Source organism: Impatiens glandulifera, chromosome 8, assembly GCF_907164915.1.
Source record: "Impatiens glandulifera chromosome 8, dImpGla2.1, whole genome shotgun sequence".
Classification (NCBI taxonomy): Eukaryota; Viridiplantae; Streptophyta; class Magnoliopsida; order Ericales; family Balsaminaceae; genus Impatiens; species Impatiens glandulifera.
Genome location: NC_061869.1, coordinates 42,761,227 through 42,773,863, shown reverse-complemented (window position 1 = coordinate 42,773,863; position 12,637 = coordinate 42,761,227). Strand labels below are relative to the sequence as shown.

Here is a 12,637-nt window from a genome sequence, read left to right as displayed (position 1 = left end):
TATATATATATATATATATATATATATATATATATATATATATATATATATATATATATATATATATATATATATATATATATATATATATATATAATTAATTTAAATATGAGTATGGAGAAAATTTATCATAAAGAATAATTTGGGTTTTAAAAATATTTAACAAACTATCTTTTAAGAGAGATAATAAGAATCTATTCCTTCAATAATAACACATTAAATATTGGAGAAGATTAAATAATTTAAAATTATCTTTTAATAATTTAAAGGAGCTGACTAATTGACTTAAAATTAATTCAAGTTATTTTTAGAAAATAAAAAATAACCCAAAACAAATTGAAACAAGTAATGAGTTATATTTTCATTAAATTATAATATTATAATTTTTGTAATCATATAACAATTAAAATTTTTACAATAACATTTTTTTATCTCAAAATAAAATTGGACCTATTTAAAAGTTAACACCCACAAAACAAACAGTTGTTAATCAATTCTTCTCCCTGCACCTCACCTCCTCTTTCTCTCTTTGTATGAAATATCAAAAAAGTTTAACCCTCTCCTTGGTTGGTGCTGTCAAGCCCTAGAAAAGTCAACGTGAAACGATATTCTTGTTGCGCTGGATCATCATATTTATCAATTAAGCTCTAGGGTTACTGATTTTTAGAGGTTCTCCGTCCGGAATCTCGCCATCTCGCAACTTTGATTTCTCCGTATTCGAGTTTTATTCCTAATTTCTGGACTAATTGTAATGGATTTTGGTGTCTCGGATGACTTATTGGGGACTTTCGTCCCCATACTTGTTTATTGGGTTTATTCTGGGATCTACATTCTGATGGGATCCCTCGATGATTATCGACTTCACTCGAGGAAAGATGAAGATGAGAAGAATTTGGTATCTAAGAAGACGGTGATCAAAGGTGTTATCTTGCAACAGAGCGTTCAAGCTATTGTTGCAATCATCTTGTTCAAGGTTAGATAACTCTAAATTCCTGTTCATATCACCATCGATGTACTGTATGGCTGTTTAATTTCAGTTTTAGGTCAAATTCTTGACATTTTTAGACTACGGAGATGATGTTCTTTTTTGCTAAAGGAAAAGAACTCTTATTTGTAGTTGTACATGGTTTTCTTTCCATTTGGTTAAAAAATTTAGGTTAGTGAGTTCAGAACTTCATTCGAAAAATGAACCAAGGTATTGAATCATTCATGATCCCAAACTTTGTAGAAACAAATATATTTTCCAATTGGTAAAAAAAGTGTAGTTTGATATTTTGATTGCACCATTGAACTCGAAATTGACGATAAGGGGTTGCTACTATTGACAAATTCACTAGGAGAGATGCTTTTCTTCTTGTACCTTGGTTAAATTGAGGAATCATCAAAATGTTAGTGTGGCTGGATGAGATTACAGTTTCATTTGACAAATATAATTATGGATTGATTATGATTCCAAATTCTTAATAGGCGGCTAAATTTTTTGTTTGGTACAAAATGTGTAGTTGGATTTTAGGCTGGCTGGGTTTTAATCTTAATGCCAATTGAATGTTTTATCTAGCTCAAACTTTTTGATACTAAAATGGGCCAATGTAAGATTTAAAAGTGCATCAATAATTCCTCTAATTCCCTTGATTGATGGAATTAAAGGTGTTTGGTGTCTCTACTTTTTTAAAGCATTTTGATATATAACTCTATTAACTTTTGGATTATTTGTGGTTTGCAACAAAAATAATTTTGCTCTTTGTTGAGAGGCGAAAGCCTTATTTTTTAAATAAAAAGTCAGTAGCATTTACAAAAAAGGTGAAAACAAAAAATAGAAAGAAGAGAAGATAGTATCGCTAAATAAAAGTTAAGTTATTATAAACCATACAAAAAGGCCTCGTTTGATCTAGGACTATCTGAATAACTAAGTGGTTATTTCTAAATAACCTTGATGCAGGTTATTAAAAACTAGGTTATTTGGGTAAAAAAGACATTAAGGGTATAAATATATAATGAAATAAACTAAAATGGATGCTAGTTTGGTATTTTGTTTAATAGTTTGAATGTTGTGATTGATGAGTAGATAGTTAATTCGATAGAATAACCCACGTCAAACAAGCCCCAGGTAAAGCAAAGAAGATAAGAAACACAAATGAACAATGGGATTATGTTTGGGCAGTAAATCTTGTGTCAATATCCATGCTTCATTCATTATATAGAAGGCCAATTAGCATTATTATTCGTGTACTTGCTCCAGCTTCTTCTTTGAATGGTGCAGAAGTCACATTTACTCTTCCAAACACTCTAGAGGTTTTTTTATCTAAAACATTTAGTTATTTTATTGACTTACAAGTTATTTGTTTACCAGTGTGGAGAAAAATCAAGAGATTGGGTATGGTTATCGTAGGTTATATATTGATGAATAAACAGCTCTTATGTTATAGGAAATGTATTAGCATTTTCTTGTGAATGAAACCAATATCCAATAGGAAACTTGGAGATATGCTGATGAGTAAAAAGATAGTATGCTTCTAACTAGATTGAGCAAAAGGTTTTGTGTATACATTGACTTGATTATGATAAAAAGCACATAACAGATTTAAATAGGTAGGGAAATAAAAGGTAGGGTAAAAGACAATATACACTTACCAACAATAATAATACAATGATAAGAGTCATGTGTATTACTTTACTTGGTAAGGACATTGTTCGTATTATTAGAAGTTACAATTGTAACAACTTGATTAATAGAAACTTTAACATTTCATCTGTTGTTGTACAATAAATTGACAAATCTAAGTAATATGAAACCCTCTTGGGTATCCGAAATCTTGAGAAGATTTTATTTGGCATAATTCAACCACAATTTTACTTGCCAAATGAAATCTCATCTCGTATCTCTCTCGATTAGATTCTTTAACAACGGAATTTAGTCAAAGACAAATTCAGAAATTTATTCGTTGTTTCCTGATCCAGATATTGGAACATAAATTATAATTGTTCCCAAATTGGGCACCATGGGAATAATCCAAACCAAAATCAATCTAGTACAAGTAATTTATGACATGTGTAGTCATAAAAGATTTGTTGAATATTTGTTTATGCATTTGAATTTGAAAGACCGGTTAGTGTGATGTAATTAACAAACTACTATTATGTCCTCGTGTTGCGTTAGGTTACAGGAAACGACGGCGATGCCTCCACTGACAACCCATCCTCTATGATTGTGATTCTAAGACAATTCATTATCGCGATGTTTGTACTTGACACTTGGCAATATTTCATGCATAGATACATGCATCACAACAAGTTCTTATACCGTCATATTCATTCGCAACATCATCGCCTTATTGTTCCATACGCATTCGGAGCTCTATATAACCACCCGATTGAAGGTCTCCTTCTGGATACCATTGGAGGAGCCTTATCTTTTCTCTTATCGGGAATGTCTCCACGAACTTCAATCTTCTTCTTCTCTTTCGCTACGATCAAGACTGTTGACGATCATTGTGGGTTATGGATTCCTGGAAACCTGTTCCATTTCTTCTTCAAAAATAATAGTGCTTATCACGATATTCATCATCAGCTATACGGAACCAAGTATAATTTCTCCCAACCGTTCTTCGTTGTTTGGGATAGAGTTCTCGGAACTTATATGCCTTATTCGCTCGAGAAGAGACAGAGTGGTGGTCTTGAAGCCAGGCCGGCTAAAGATTGCAAAGAGAAATGAAAAAATAATTGATTGAAGATATTCTTTTTTCTACTCTTTATGATTTTCTTCCACTTCTCTCTGATTGAGTGTATATATAATATTTTGATTCTTAATTGGATGAATCATCTATGGCTTGTTAATTTGATAGTCTGATAACAATAAGGAACAGGGAAAGAGAAAAAGAAAGAGAGAGATATAGAGAGGAAATGGGGAGTTTGTTCAGAAGGAAGGCTTTTGAGTTTCTGTTTCTGTAAGAGAGAAAGACATATTTATATACTTGTGCAAACTTGAACTGCCATGATTGGGCTTATATGTAATTCTAATGTTTTATTGCTCTACATATTTCAAATATTCTATAATTATTCCTTTTATTTTGGTCTCATTTGTAGGGTTTAGGATTTTAGGGACTGTATATTGATTATGGTAATATCATCTGTTAACACCATTATATTCGGTTTTCTCCTACGATGTTGTTTAGGATGAGATTCCTGTTGATGACGACGGTTGCATTTGAACTTATTCCGACCCATATTTGAATTCACAATTTGAGAATTCAAAAACATTTTCATGCCATCTTACACTAGTTTCTTATCACATCACTATCATTTTTTAAATGATCAATTGAAGAATCAAAAGCATTATTATGTGTACATGAATTTTTTTGTTTAATAATTAAAAATTACGAGTTTCAAATATCCCTTCATTTTAGTAATCAAATAGCTTCATTTTTCAATAAAACTATCAACAAGACAATCAATGCAAAATCATCAAACTAAACAAAGAATAATATTTTGTTCATCATGAATCATGTTCGGATCCCAAAGAATCTACCAATTGATCGTTCTTCTACTATTATATCATAGTGTTTATGTAAGAAAGAAGTTTGGAAAAACAATCAAAGATAAAGTCAATTACCAAAGCTTTTCTAGCAATGTACCAAACAAGGGTGAAATAACTTTTGGATTGCAGCAAAAAGAGTGAAGATACAAAATTCAATAAAAGTGGTTAATAATAAGAATTCAAATATATAAAACCTCATTTTACATGATAAAAACAAAAACTTGGGGAACATATAATCGCATGGTTTTTATCGCGAAGACGATGTGGAATTGTAGTCGCCAACAACCCAATACTTCTTCACAGCAATTAGTATCTTCTCAGGAACAAGTGGCCCATCTTCATGGTCCATCAATTTAGCATCCCATCTCATTCCTCCTATAATCTGTTTCACCTTAACTATAACCTCCACTTTGTCCCTAACTATGATTGTACCCTCGGGTCGCAAAATTCGATCCATCTCCAAAAGAATATCTTCAAAAGTACATCTGCACAAATTACCCATACACAACAATTGAACAAAATTCAGTTCTTGGAATCATCATTGTTTGTATTATTAGATTTTATTTTCGAGACAAATCTATTAATCGAAAAAAAATGCAAAAGGGCCAACTGCAAGTCTTTCTAATTTATGTGGCATTGTTTGACCAAGCGACAAATCTATTATCCAAAAAAATGCAAAAAGGCCAACAGCAAGTCTTTCTAATTTATGTAGGCATTGTTTGACCAAGGGTTATTGGATTTAATCCGGGCTTTGTATGTTACATGGGTCATTTCCATATAACCTTAACAAGACCCAAATAATTCCTTATATTACATACATAGGATATTTTAATCTACCTAAATAATCTCAAATAATTAATTTTTCATAAAAACAAGTTTTTTCTTAAAAAAGAAAAAAAAAAAAAAACTACTAGAACCATATGATATCACATTTGAAAACTAAAATGATTAAAAACTGTTCCCAATCACCAAATAGAACCATAAAAATGATTTAAATTTGGCAAAATTGGAGAAAAGATGGAAAACTAACTTTTGTTGGTATAAACTGAAGAGACCATTGGCATGAATTAGATCATATGTCCTTGGATATGTGGAGAAAGCTTCACACCTGAAACAAGACAAACCCTGCAAAATTAATGAAATCCAGCAATTCGAAACTCTGATAACTATTTATTATATTGTTTTGCCTAGAATTAGAAGTTGTCTTCCTAACAACTCTATTAAATAAAAGAAATTCTCAATCACCAAATAATTTTTAAAGCAACTAATCACAAAATTTAGAAATTTATTGATTCAATCAAAACACTTGATCTATTTCCATGGCTCTAAGCCCAATGTAGGTTTTTGATTCCCAAACTAAATCAGGAAAACTCGAGAAAGAAAATTATAAAATATGTTTTTACTGAAAAATAAGAACAATAGACTCTCAGAGTGTTATCACTTACCAGTCATGATAGATACCAATCAATCCACGTTCATAAATAGCGCCGAGTGTGTTCTTCTTAGCTATGGTGGGGACAACATTCATTACCCACAATTTGGGAGAATCAAGAGCTGCAGCAAAACCTCCCAATCCAGCATTCATATCCATAATGTTACGAAATCTTCCAGAATCAATAATTTTGATAACTCTTTTATAAGCATTTACATGTTTCTTCCAAGTCTTGTTATCCTCTTCATATGTCTCAACAGAGACTCCAGACAAAGATCCACTGGAAATCCTAGAAGGAACCGAATAAAGTCGATCTGGAAATGGTTTAAGGTTTTCCACAGAGATGGAAAACCGGGTAACACATCCTTCCATTTTCTTGTACCTATTTAACAGATAAAATTTACCTCACTGAGTCAAAATCTATTAGAACAAAAGAAAACCCGTAAAATTTGCTAAATTTTGATATTTGTCCTTCAATTTTAAACTATTATTTAGGCCCTTGAGTTTTGTAATGACCCTTTTTACAGCTATTAGAGAAGAAGTTATGTTTGTTAAATGATTTTTGACACATGGACAACTTCTCATCAAGAACATAATCATAAACACTCCCAAGTATTACCTTATATATAAGCTTTTACAAGAGAAAGACAGAGAATGAGCTACCAAAAAGGAGAATGTGATAGAGATAAAGACCAAGCACACATTATTAGTAATTTCTCCACTGATGTGGGGAGGGGAGGAGGTGCAGGGATTTCTAATGTGGGATTATTTGGAAATAAACAAGTTTTTTTGAAAGAAAATCTGAAAACAATATTTTTTTGGGTCAAATAATCAAAATATAATATTTTAATACTTTATAATTAATAGAGTAAGGTTATTTTGTTATATGAATTGATGGGCAACCCAATGTTCCTGTTTCAGATTCCAATTTTTTTCATAGCCATGGTTTTTCCTTTGAAGTGGGCACATTCCACCGTTACAAACCATCAATTCAATCAATTTTCTTTTATTGAGATTGAACTTGAGACCTCGACTTCATAAATTCAAGACTCTTACCAACCTGAGCTACCTTAGGTGGGTGAATCTTGTTTTTCAGGTTTCAATTCGTTGATGATATTTGAATTTTTTTGTGGAAGAATTTTCTTATCACGAGTCACGGCATGAAACTAGCACTAAGTTGGTGGGCATGGGTCAGGTTAATTTGACAATGGGTTATTAAATGAATAAAGAAGGTCCAACAATGCTGACACAGATGACTGTGTTTCAAACTGAATAAATTCAGTCCATGTATTGCCATAAAAAGAAGGGGTAGTTTCAGAAACCTTAGAAAAACTTAATCACCTAGATAAAAATTTGATAATAGTTTCAGGGCTTATTTAAGAAATATACAACTAAGCATGTGACCGAAAAATAAAAAGGAAAAAGAAATATAACTATTGCAACATACCAGACATCATCTGCATCAGAGGTTTCACAGAATGTAACTTGAGAATCATCTCTTTGGCGTCGACATGATTCAGAATCTACATTTTTCTGCCATATAGCCGTTTCACCCTTTTCAGATATCTTATGCCAGCAGAGACTTTTAGCAATCTCCTCAATGTTCCTTTGTTCCTCCTGAAGTTCTTCCTTGGGTCGTTGCCATGATTTATAGTTGGTCTTCCAGTGAATTGGTGGACCAGAAAGGACCCAATATCCACCAGGTCTAAGAACTCTATCCACTTCCATCATGTACATCCCACCTGTATCAACATTCCACAAATGCATTTCACAAGTTAGTTACATCAATAACTATTGCAAACTTCAAGACAATTTATTGAATCTGAATATTGGCCAGATTTAGTTCAAATACACCATTTTTTTAAAACATGATCCCATCTGTATCAACACTTCCGGTCGAGTGTTTCCAAAACAAGCCAATGTATACTAAGCTTGATTGATGTAGGTTATTTGAAGTTGATGAAAAGTTAGATTATTTGAAGTTACTTAGGTTAAATGACTACAATATCCTTTCAACTAATATTTAAAATATTTTAAGAAATCAAGTATAGGTAGTTTGGTTTTATGATTGATTATGACTTTGAGATAAACTATTTCTTTTAAAAGAGATTAATTTTCTAGATATAGACCTTGTTCTCACCATTTGCTCCCCAAGGAATTAAGCAACGGGAACAATGGGCCATGTCAAAGGCAGCAGATGGATAAGGCATTTTTATTGTTCCAAGAACGCCAATAACGGCTGGTACTCCCCTTTCAAGTGCAAACTGAACTTGTGCTTCGTGTGAATCTCTTGGTGCAAATGACATGGCTATAACATTTCTCTTCCAAAGGTAAGCACCCCAACTTGCTACCTGTTGAACACCATCATTATTAGTGTTAAAAGAAAAGAATGACATGGTGGTGTAACATGACCACCATATCAGCAAATGTCACAGCCAAGTAATCGCCACAACAGCAGGAAATCATCAAATGCATTAAAACATGGAGATAAATGACATGGCGTAACCCGGCTGTCATATCAGCACTATGTCATAGCCAAGTCATCACTACATCAGTGCCTAGTCATCAAATTTAGTCTTCTATTCATCAAAGATATATATCATTCACTTCTCTATACAACATCTCCTGTGAATCTTTAAATGGGAAAAGATATCATGTAATTATTTCATTCAAAATCAAACATAATTCTAATATATTGAAACAGAGGGAGTTGAAGCATATTCTTCTGTTCTCATTTTCTTCGTTCTAGCTATTTTCGTTTAATTTATTAGTGAATGATGCGTATTAATAGTTTGCCTCTATATTAGTGAAGGTGGGCCTTGTTTGATGTAGGTTATTTGTGATTATTTTAAATAACTCAAAATCCAATCAACTATATACTTATCAATCACCTCATTTAAATCATCAATTAAAATACCAAAACACTCTCTACATTTTCTTACAAAATATTTTTAGCCCCAAATTAACATAATTTTAAATAACCTACATAACACAAGATTATTTGAAAATAACCCTAGATTAATCAAGGTCTACGTAAGAAAAAGACAGATATAGTTAGATATAGATTTGAGCAAAGCATACCCCACATCCAGTGTCCAGAGCAGTTCTAACAGTACCATTTGCAATTGGTATTACAGATGCAAGCTGATCAATATATGCATCTGCACCTTGAGGAAATTGCGTTCCTCCACCTGGAAACCTGAAAACATTCCCCTCATACTGAATCCAATTCTGGATAGCCTTCTCCACCGTTAAGCTCTTATAAGGTGCATTAGCAAAAGGAACATAGTCTCGACTCTTTGGCCATGGAAAGGGAGTTGCATATCCCTTTGGCGCAGGAATTAGGCAATGTAATTTTTGATTCTCAAGAGGACAATGTCTCTCTCTGTAGTTCATATTATCCCTTGGAAATGTCATTGCACGCATTTGATCTTGGCACGGTGTATAATCAGTGAAACGAGCATCGCATTGCTTGAAAACTTGGGGCTTTAAATTTGTCCCGTCAAGGCCAGCTTCACTACCATGATGGGTATCAAAATTTAAATTTGATAGGATTTCACACTCTGCTCCACTCTTGGTCATCTGTAGAGCAATGCTGTCTCCTCTTCCAAAACCACTTCTTTTCCAGGCTCCCAATATGTAGAAGAAACAGCACAAACCAACTACAATAATGATGGATACTGATATCCTTGTCTTACCATCACCTGAATTTCCTTTTATTGCCATATTGCACCTGCAATTTCCAGTCCAAGAAAAGGTCAACCTAACATGGAATCTGGTTTATAGTTTGATAAAACTGAGAGCTAGAATCGGAGAAGAAGAAACAAAGAGATGTTTTTAGTCTTATAAACTTTTGATATGAATCCATTTGTTAAAACATTCAGTTTTTGGATCGAACAATATGAGAAATTGTTAATAGATTTCAGAAATTTTATCTGACTAAATACTATTTCCAGTCGTGATCTAATCAAGATCCACATTAAATGAGAAATCTACCCAAAAGGATCCCCAAAATTTTGAATCTGTCTTCAAGGAAGTTCAGTATTCAAACATAATCTCATCTAATAAGTTTTTGGATCCAAAATTTTTGTATCCAAGTGTTTCCAAATGGTCATTTGTCTACATAGATAATTAAGAAGATATGTCATTTGTAATCTTATCACTAAACTAAGGGATTTACTCATTTGTTTTTCTAATTTTCTGTAATATCTTCAGTATTTGATGCTGGAGAAGACATTTGTTGATGTAGTTGCTGACGTGACAATCCAGTCAACTGATGAAATGGAAAATCAGTAAATAGAACAAGAACCCTAAGAGTTACGCAAAACCCTAAGTAACATCTCAAACCAGCTAGCAGATTAGCACGAGGACTTTGCAATCAACAGAAAATGAAGTCCATTTGAGAATTATGAAGCTGAATACAAATCAAAGAGAAACAAAAAACAGTAAGATTACCAATGGCATTAAGAAGTCCACGGAAGTTGAGTTTTCGATCTACGATCTTGAATGTAAAATCTGAGCTACTGAATCTGCTTAAGCCTTTCAAGATCTACAAGATGATAAACTGTGAATCGAATGTCCACTAGCTGAAGTTATCATCCGATTTGCTTCCTGTGTGAATCCGGATTCTCTTTCTATCCCTCTAGAAAGGTCACTCAATAGAAAAAAAGGAGGGGATTTTAAATCTGGATTTAAATCACAAATGTAAGTGACGCAGGATCGTGGCCATGTTTGATTTAATTATAATTTAGTGGGATTTAGTTTAATACTATTATCTTTAATGAATCTACATCAGAAAATAAATAAAAAATTATTATTTTGTTTAAAGTATGTATATTTTTGGTAAAGATCATAATTTTATATAAGATTTGTTACCATTGATTGTGTGACCACTTGAAATAACATTAAAAAAATCACTCATTGGTAATAGTTAAAGAATCAAAGTAAACCACAACAATAATGAAAAACATCAATAGAGGACCAATGAGTTAAATGACTAGTTGTTCAATGTCCACTTTTTCTTGTTAGCAAGTAAGGTCTAAGTTATTTTTTAATCTCTACCAAATCACTTTTCAAATCAATTCATTCTTATCTATCACATCACTTGAAACAATCTCCAAAATACTAAAATACCATTTTCATTTTAGAATTATATTTTAAATACTACATATTTTAATATTAAATTATAATAATAAAATTATTCTTTTCATTTCATTTATTTTTTATTATATTAATTTAATAATACATGTTGCTTTTATTATATTCTTTACTAAGGCCTAAATGATATGAAGGATGAATCTGTAATAAGAAAGGTAGATTCAGGATGAATCTGTAAATATATGAACGAATAACAGAGAAAACTTTAGATTCAAATGAATCTGTAATGAATGATATTGAGAGAGAAAAGACGATTGAGAGAGAAGACTCTAGAAATTGATAATAAATTATATGAAGGATGAATCTGTAATATGAATGATATTGAAAGAGAAGACGATTGAGAAAGAAGACTCTAAAAAGATAATAAATGATACGAATGAAGAATGAAAATCTGGGAAAAGGAAAAAGGAAAACTGCATTTAAGAAGAGGGGTAAATAAGGAAAAATGAGAAATTATTATTTTAATTTGAGTTTTTAAAATAACCCGAATCCGAACAACACCTAATTAACTTTGTTTATTTTAACTTTGTTACACGTCTATTTTGGTGTGTTTTCTTAACTTTTTTTTTCTCTTTTTGTTTCCACCATTTTTTTTTATAATAAGTTGGATTTGTACATTGAATTGTAAAGACACTTACTTTTAACTTAAATTTATAATATTAAAATAATTCCGAATAAACGAAATAAATTTAAAAAAATTATTTATTGACTCATTACACGAGATTAAAACAAATAATTAATTTAGAAAACGGTATTGTATCATTGGAATGTTTCGTTTAGTACGAGATCGCTTCACACCTCTCGGTGCTTACACCTCTCGCCTATCGAAGTTCTGTTCAAAAACCTCGTCCGAGAACTTGTATAGAGGATGATTTCTCGTGGCTAAGTAGTTCTTCCAAACCAACTTAGCTCCTCGGCGTTGCTATTGGCATAACAAACCGGTACACCATAGGTTGGCCCATCCGCTCTAAGTTGGTAGAAATGATCAAACAGTACTTACCCATTATTCTGATCCATAATATGCTCCTATCCACTTATTAAAGAAATGACTATCAAGAACGAAGTAATCCTTTCTTTTTTTATTCTCCTTTTCTGATTCAAATAGAAAAGAAATAATGGAATAGCAATAAAAAATAAAAAATAAAAATAGATCTTTTTTTCTTTCTTCTATCCATATTCATAGAGATCGGATGATTATCATGATTCATGAACCAACAGAATGTTTAATTCTTTTTTCTAATCGAAAGATATGGGTCTTCCGTTGTGAAAGGAACGTTCTGTTCTGAGTTGGAGGTTGAGACTAAAAGCGAGCAACCTCGTTTTGCCCTTTTCTTCAAGGCTTTCCTTGAGAAATAGAAATAGGAACGAGCAACAAGCTACAGCTTCGAAGCCAAGCGTAGAAAACTCTACTCATGTGCCTAACTACTATGTCACGAGCTCAGTCTTTTCATTGACAATCCGTGCGACACTAGTTAGATTTTTGCAAGAACGAGTAACTAGTCAGCCTTACTCGA

General features: G+C 32.1%; 2 protein-coding genes across 2 annotated transcripts; one reads left to right on the top strand and one right to left on the bottom strand.

Annotated features, from left to right (window-relative positions):
- The first annotated feature begins 508 nt into the window (after positions 1-508).
- Positions 509-4,076, top strand: LOC124912363 (sphinganine C4-monooxygenase 2-like). Its single transcript, XM_047452973.1, has 2 exons — positions 509-973; positions 3,158-4,076. The coding sequence occupies exons 1-2, from the start codon at positions 752-754 to the stop codon at positions 3,710-3,712; spliced, it is 777 nt and encodes a 258-aa protein (XP_047308929.1). The 5' UTR covers positions 509-751; the 3' UTR covers positions 3,713-4,076.
- A 552-nt stretch (positions 4,077-4,628) lies between these two features.
- On the bottom strand, positions 4,629-10,630 carry LOC124911340 (probable methyltransferase PMT2). The gene is made up of 7 exons (XM_047451809.1): positions 10,422-10,630; positions 9,048-9,699; positions 8,107-8,317; positions 7,414-7,708; positions 5,980-6,348; positions 5,565-5,642; positions 4,629-5,019 (listed from the first exon to the last, which is right to left on the bottom strand). Exons 2-7 carry the CDS (start codon positions 9,690-9,692, stop codon positions 4,782-4,784), a joined length of 1,836 nt encoding a protein of 611 aa, XP_047307765.1. The 5' UTR covers positions 9,693-9,699; positions 10,422-10,630; the 3' UTR covers positions 4,629-4,781.
- Between the last annotated feature and the right edge of the window lie 2,007 nt (positions 10,631-12,637).

Excerpts from the sequence above, each read along its gene's own strand:
- LOC124912363 (XM_047452973.1), top strand. The coding sequence starts at position 752 with ATGGATTTTGGTGTCTCGGATGACTTATTGGGGACTTTCGTCCCCATA. Across the intron at positions 974-3,157 it reads TTGCAATCATCTTGTTCAAG|GTTACAGGAAACGACGGCGA; the intron begins GTTAGATAACTC and ends GTGTTGCGTTAG.
- LOC124911340 (XM_047451809.1), bottom strand. The coding sequence starts at position 9,692 with ATGGCAATAAAAGGAAATTCAGGTGATGGTAAGACAAGGATATCAGTA. Across the intron at positions 5,643-5,979 it reads ATTGGTATCTATCATGACTG|GTGTGAAGCTTTCTCCACAT; the intron begins GTAAGTGATAAC and ends GTCTTGTTTCAG. Across the intron at positions 5,020-5,564 it reads TTCAGTTTATACCAACAAAA|ATGTACTTTTGAAGATATTC; the intron begins GTTAGTTTTCCA and ends TAATTTGTGCAG.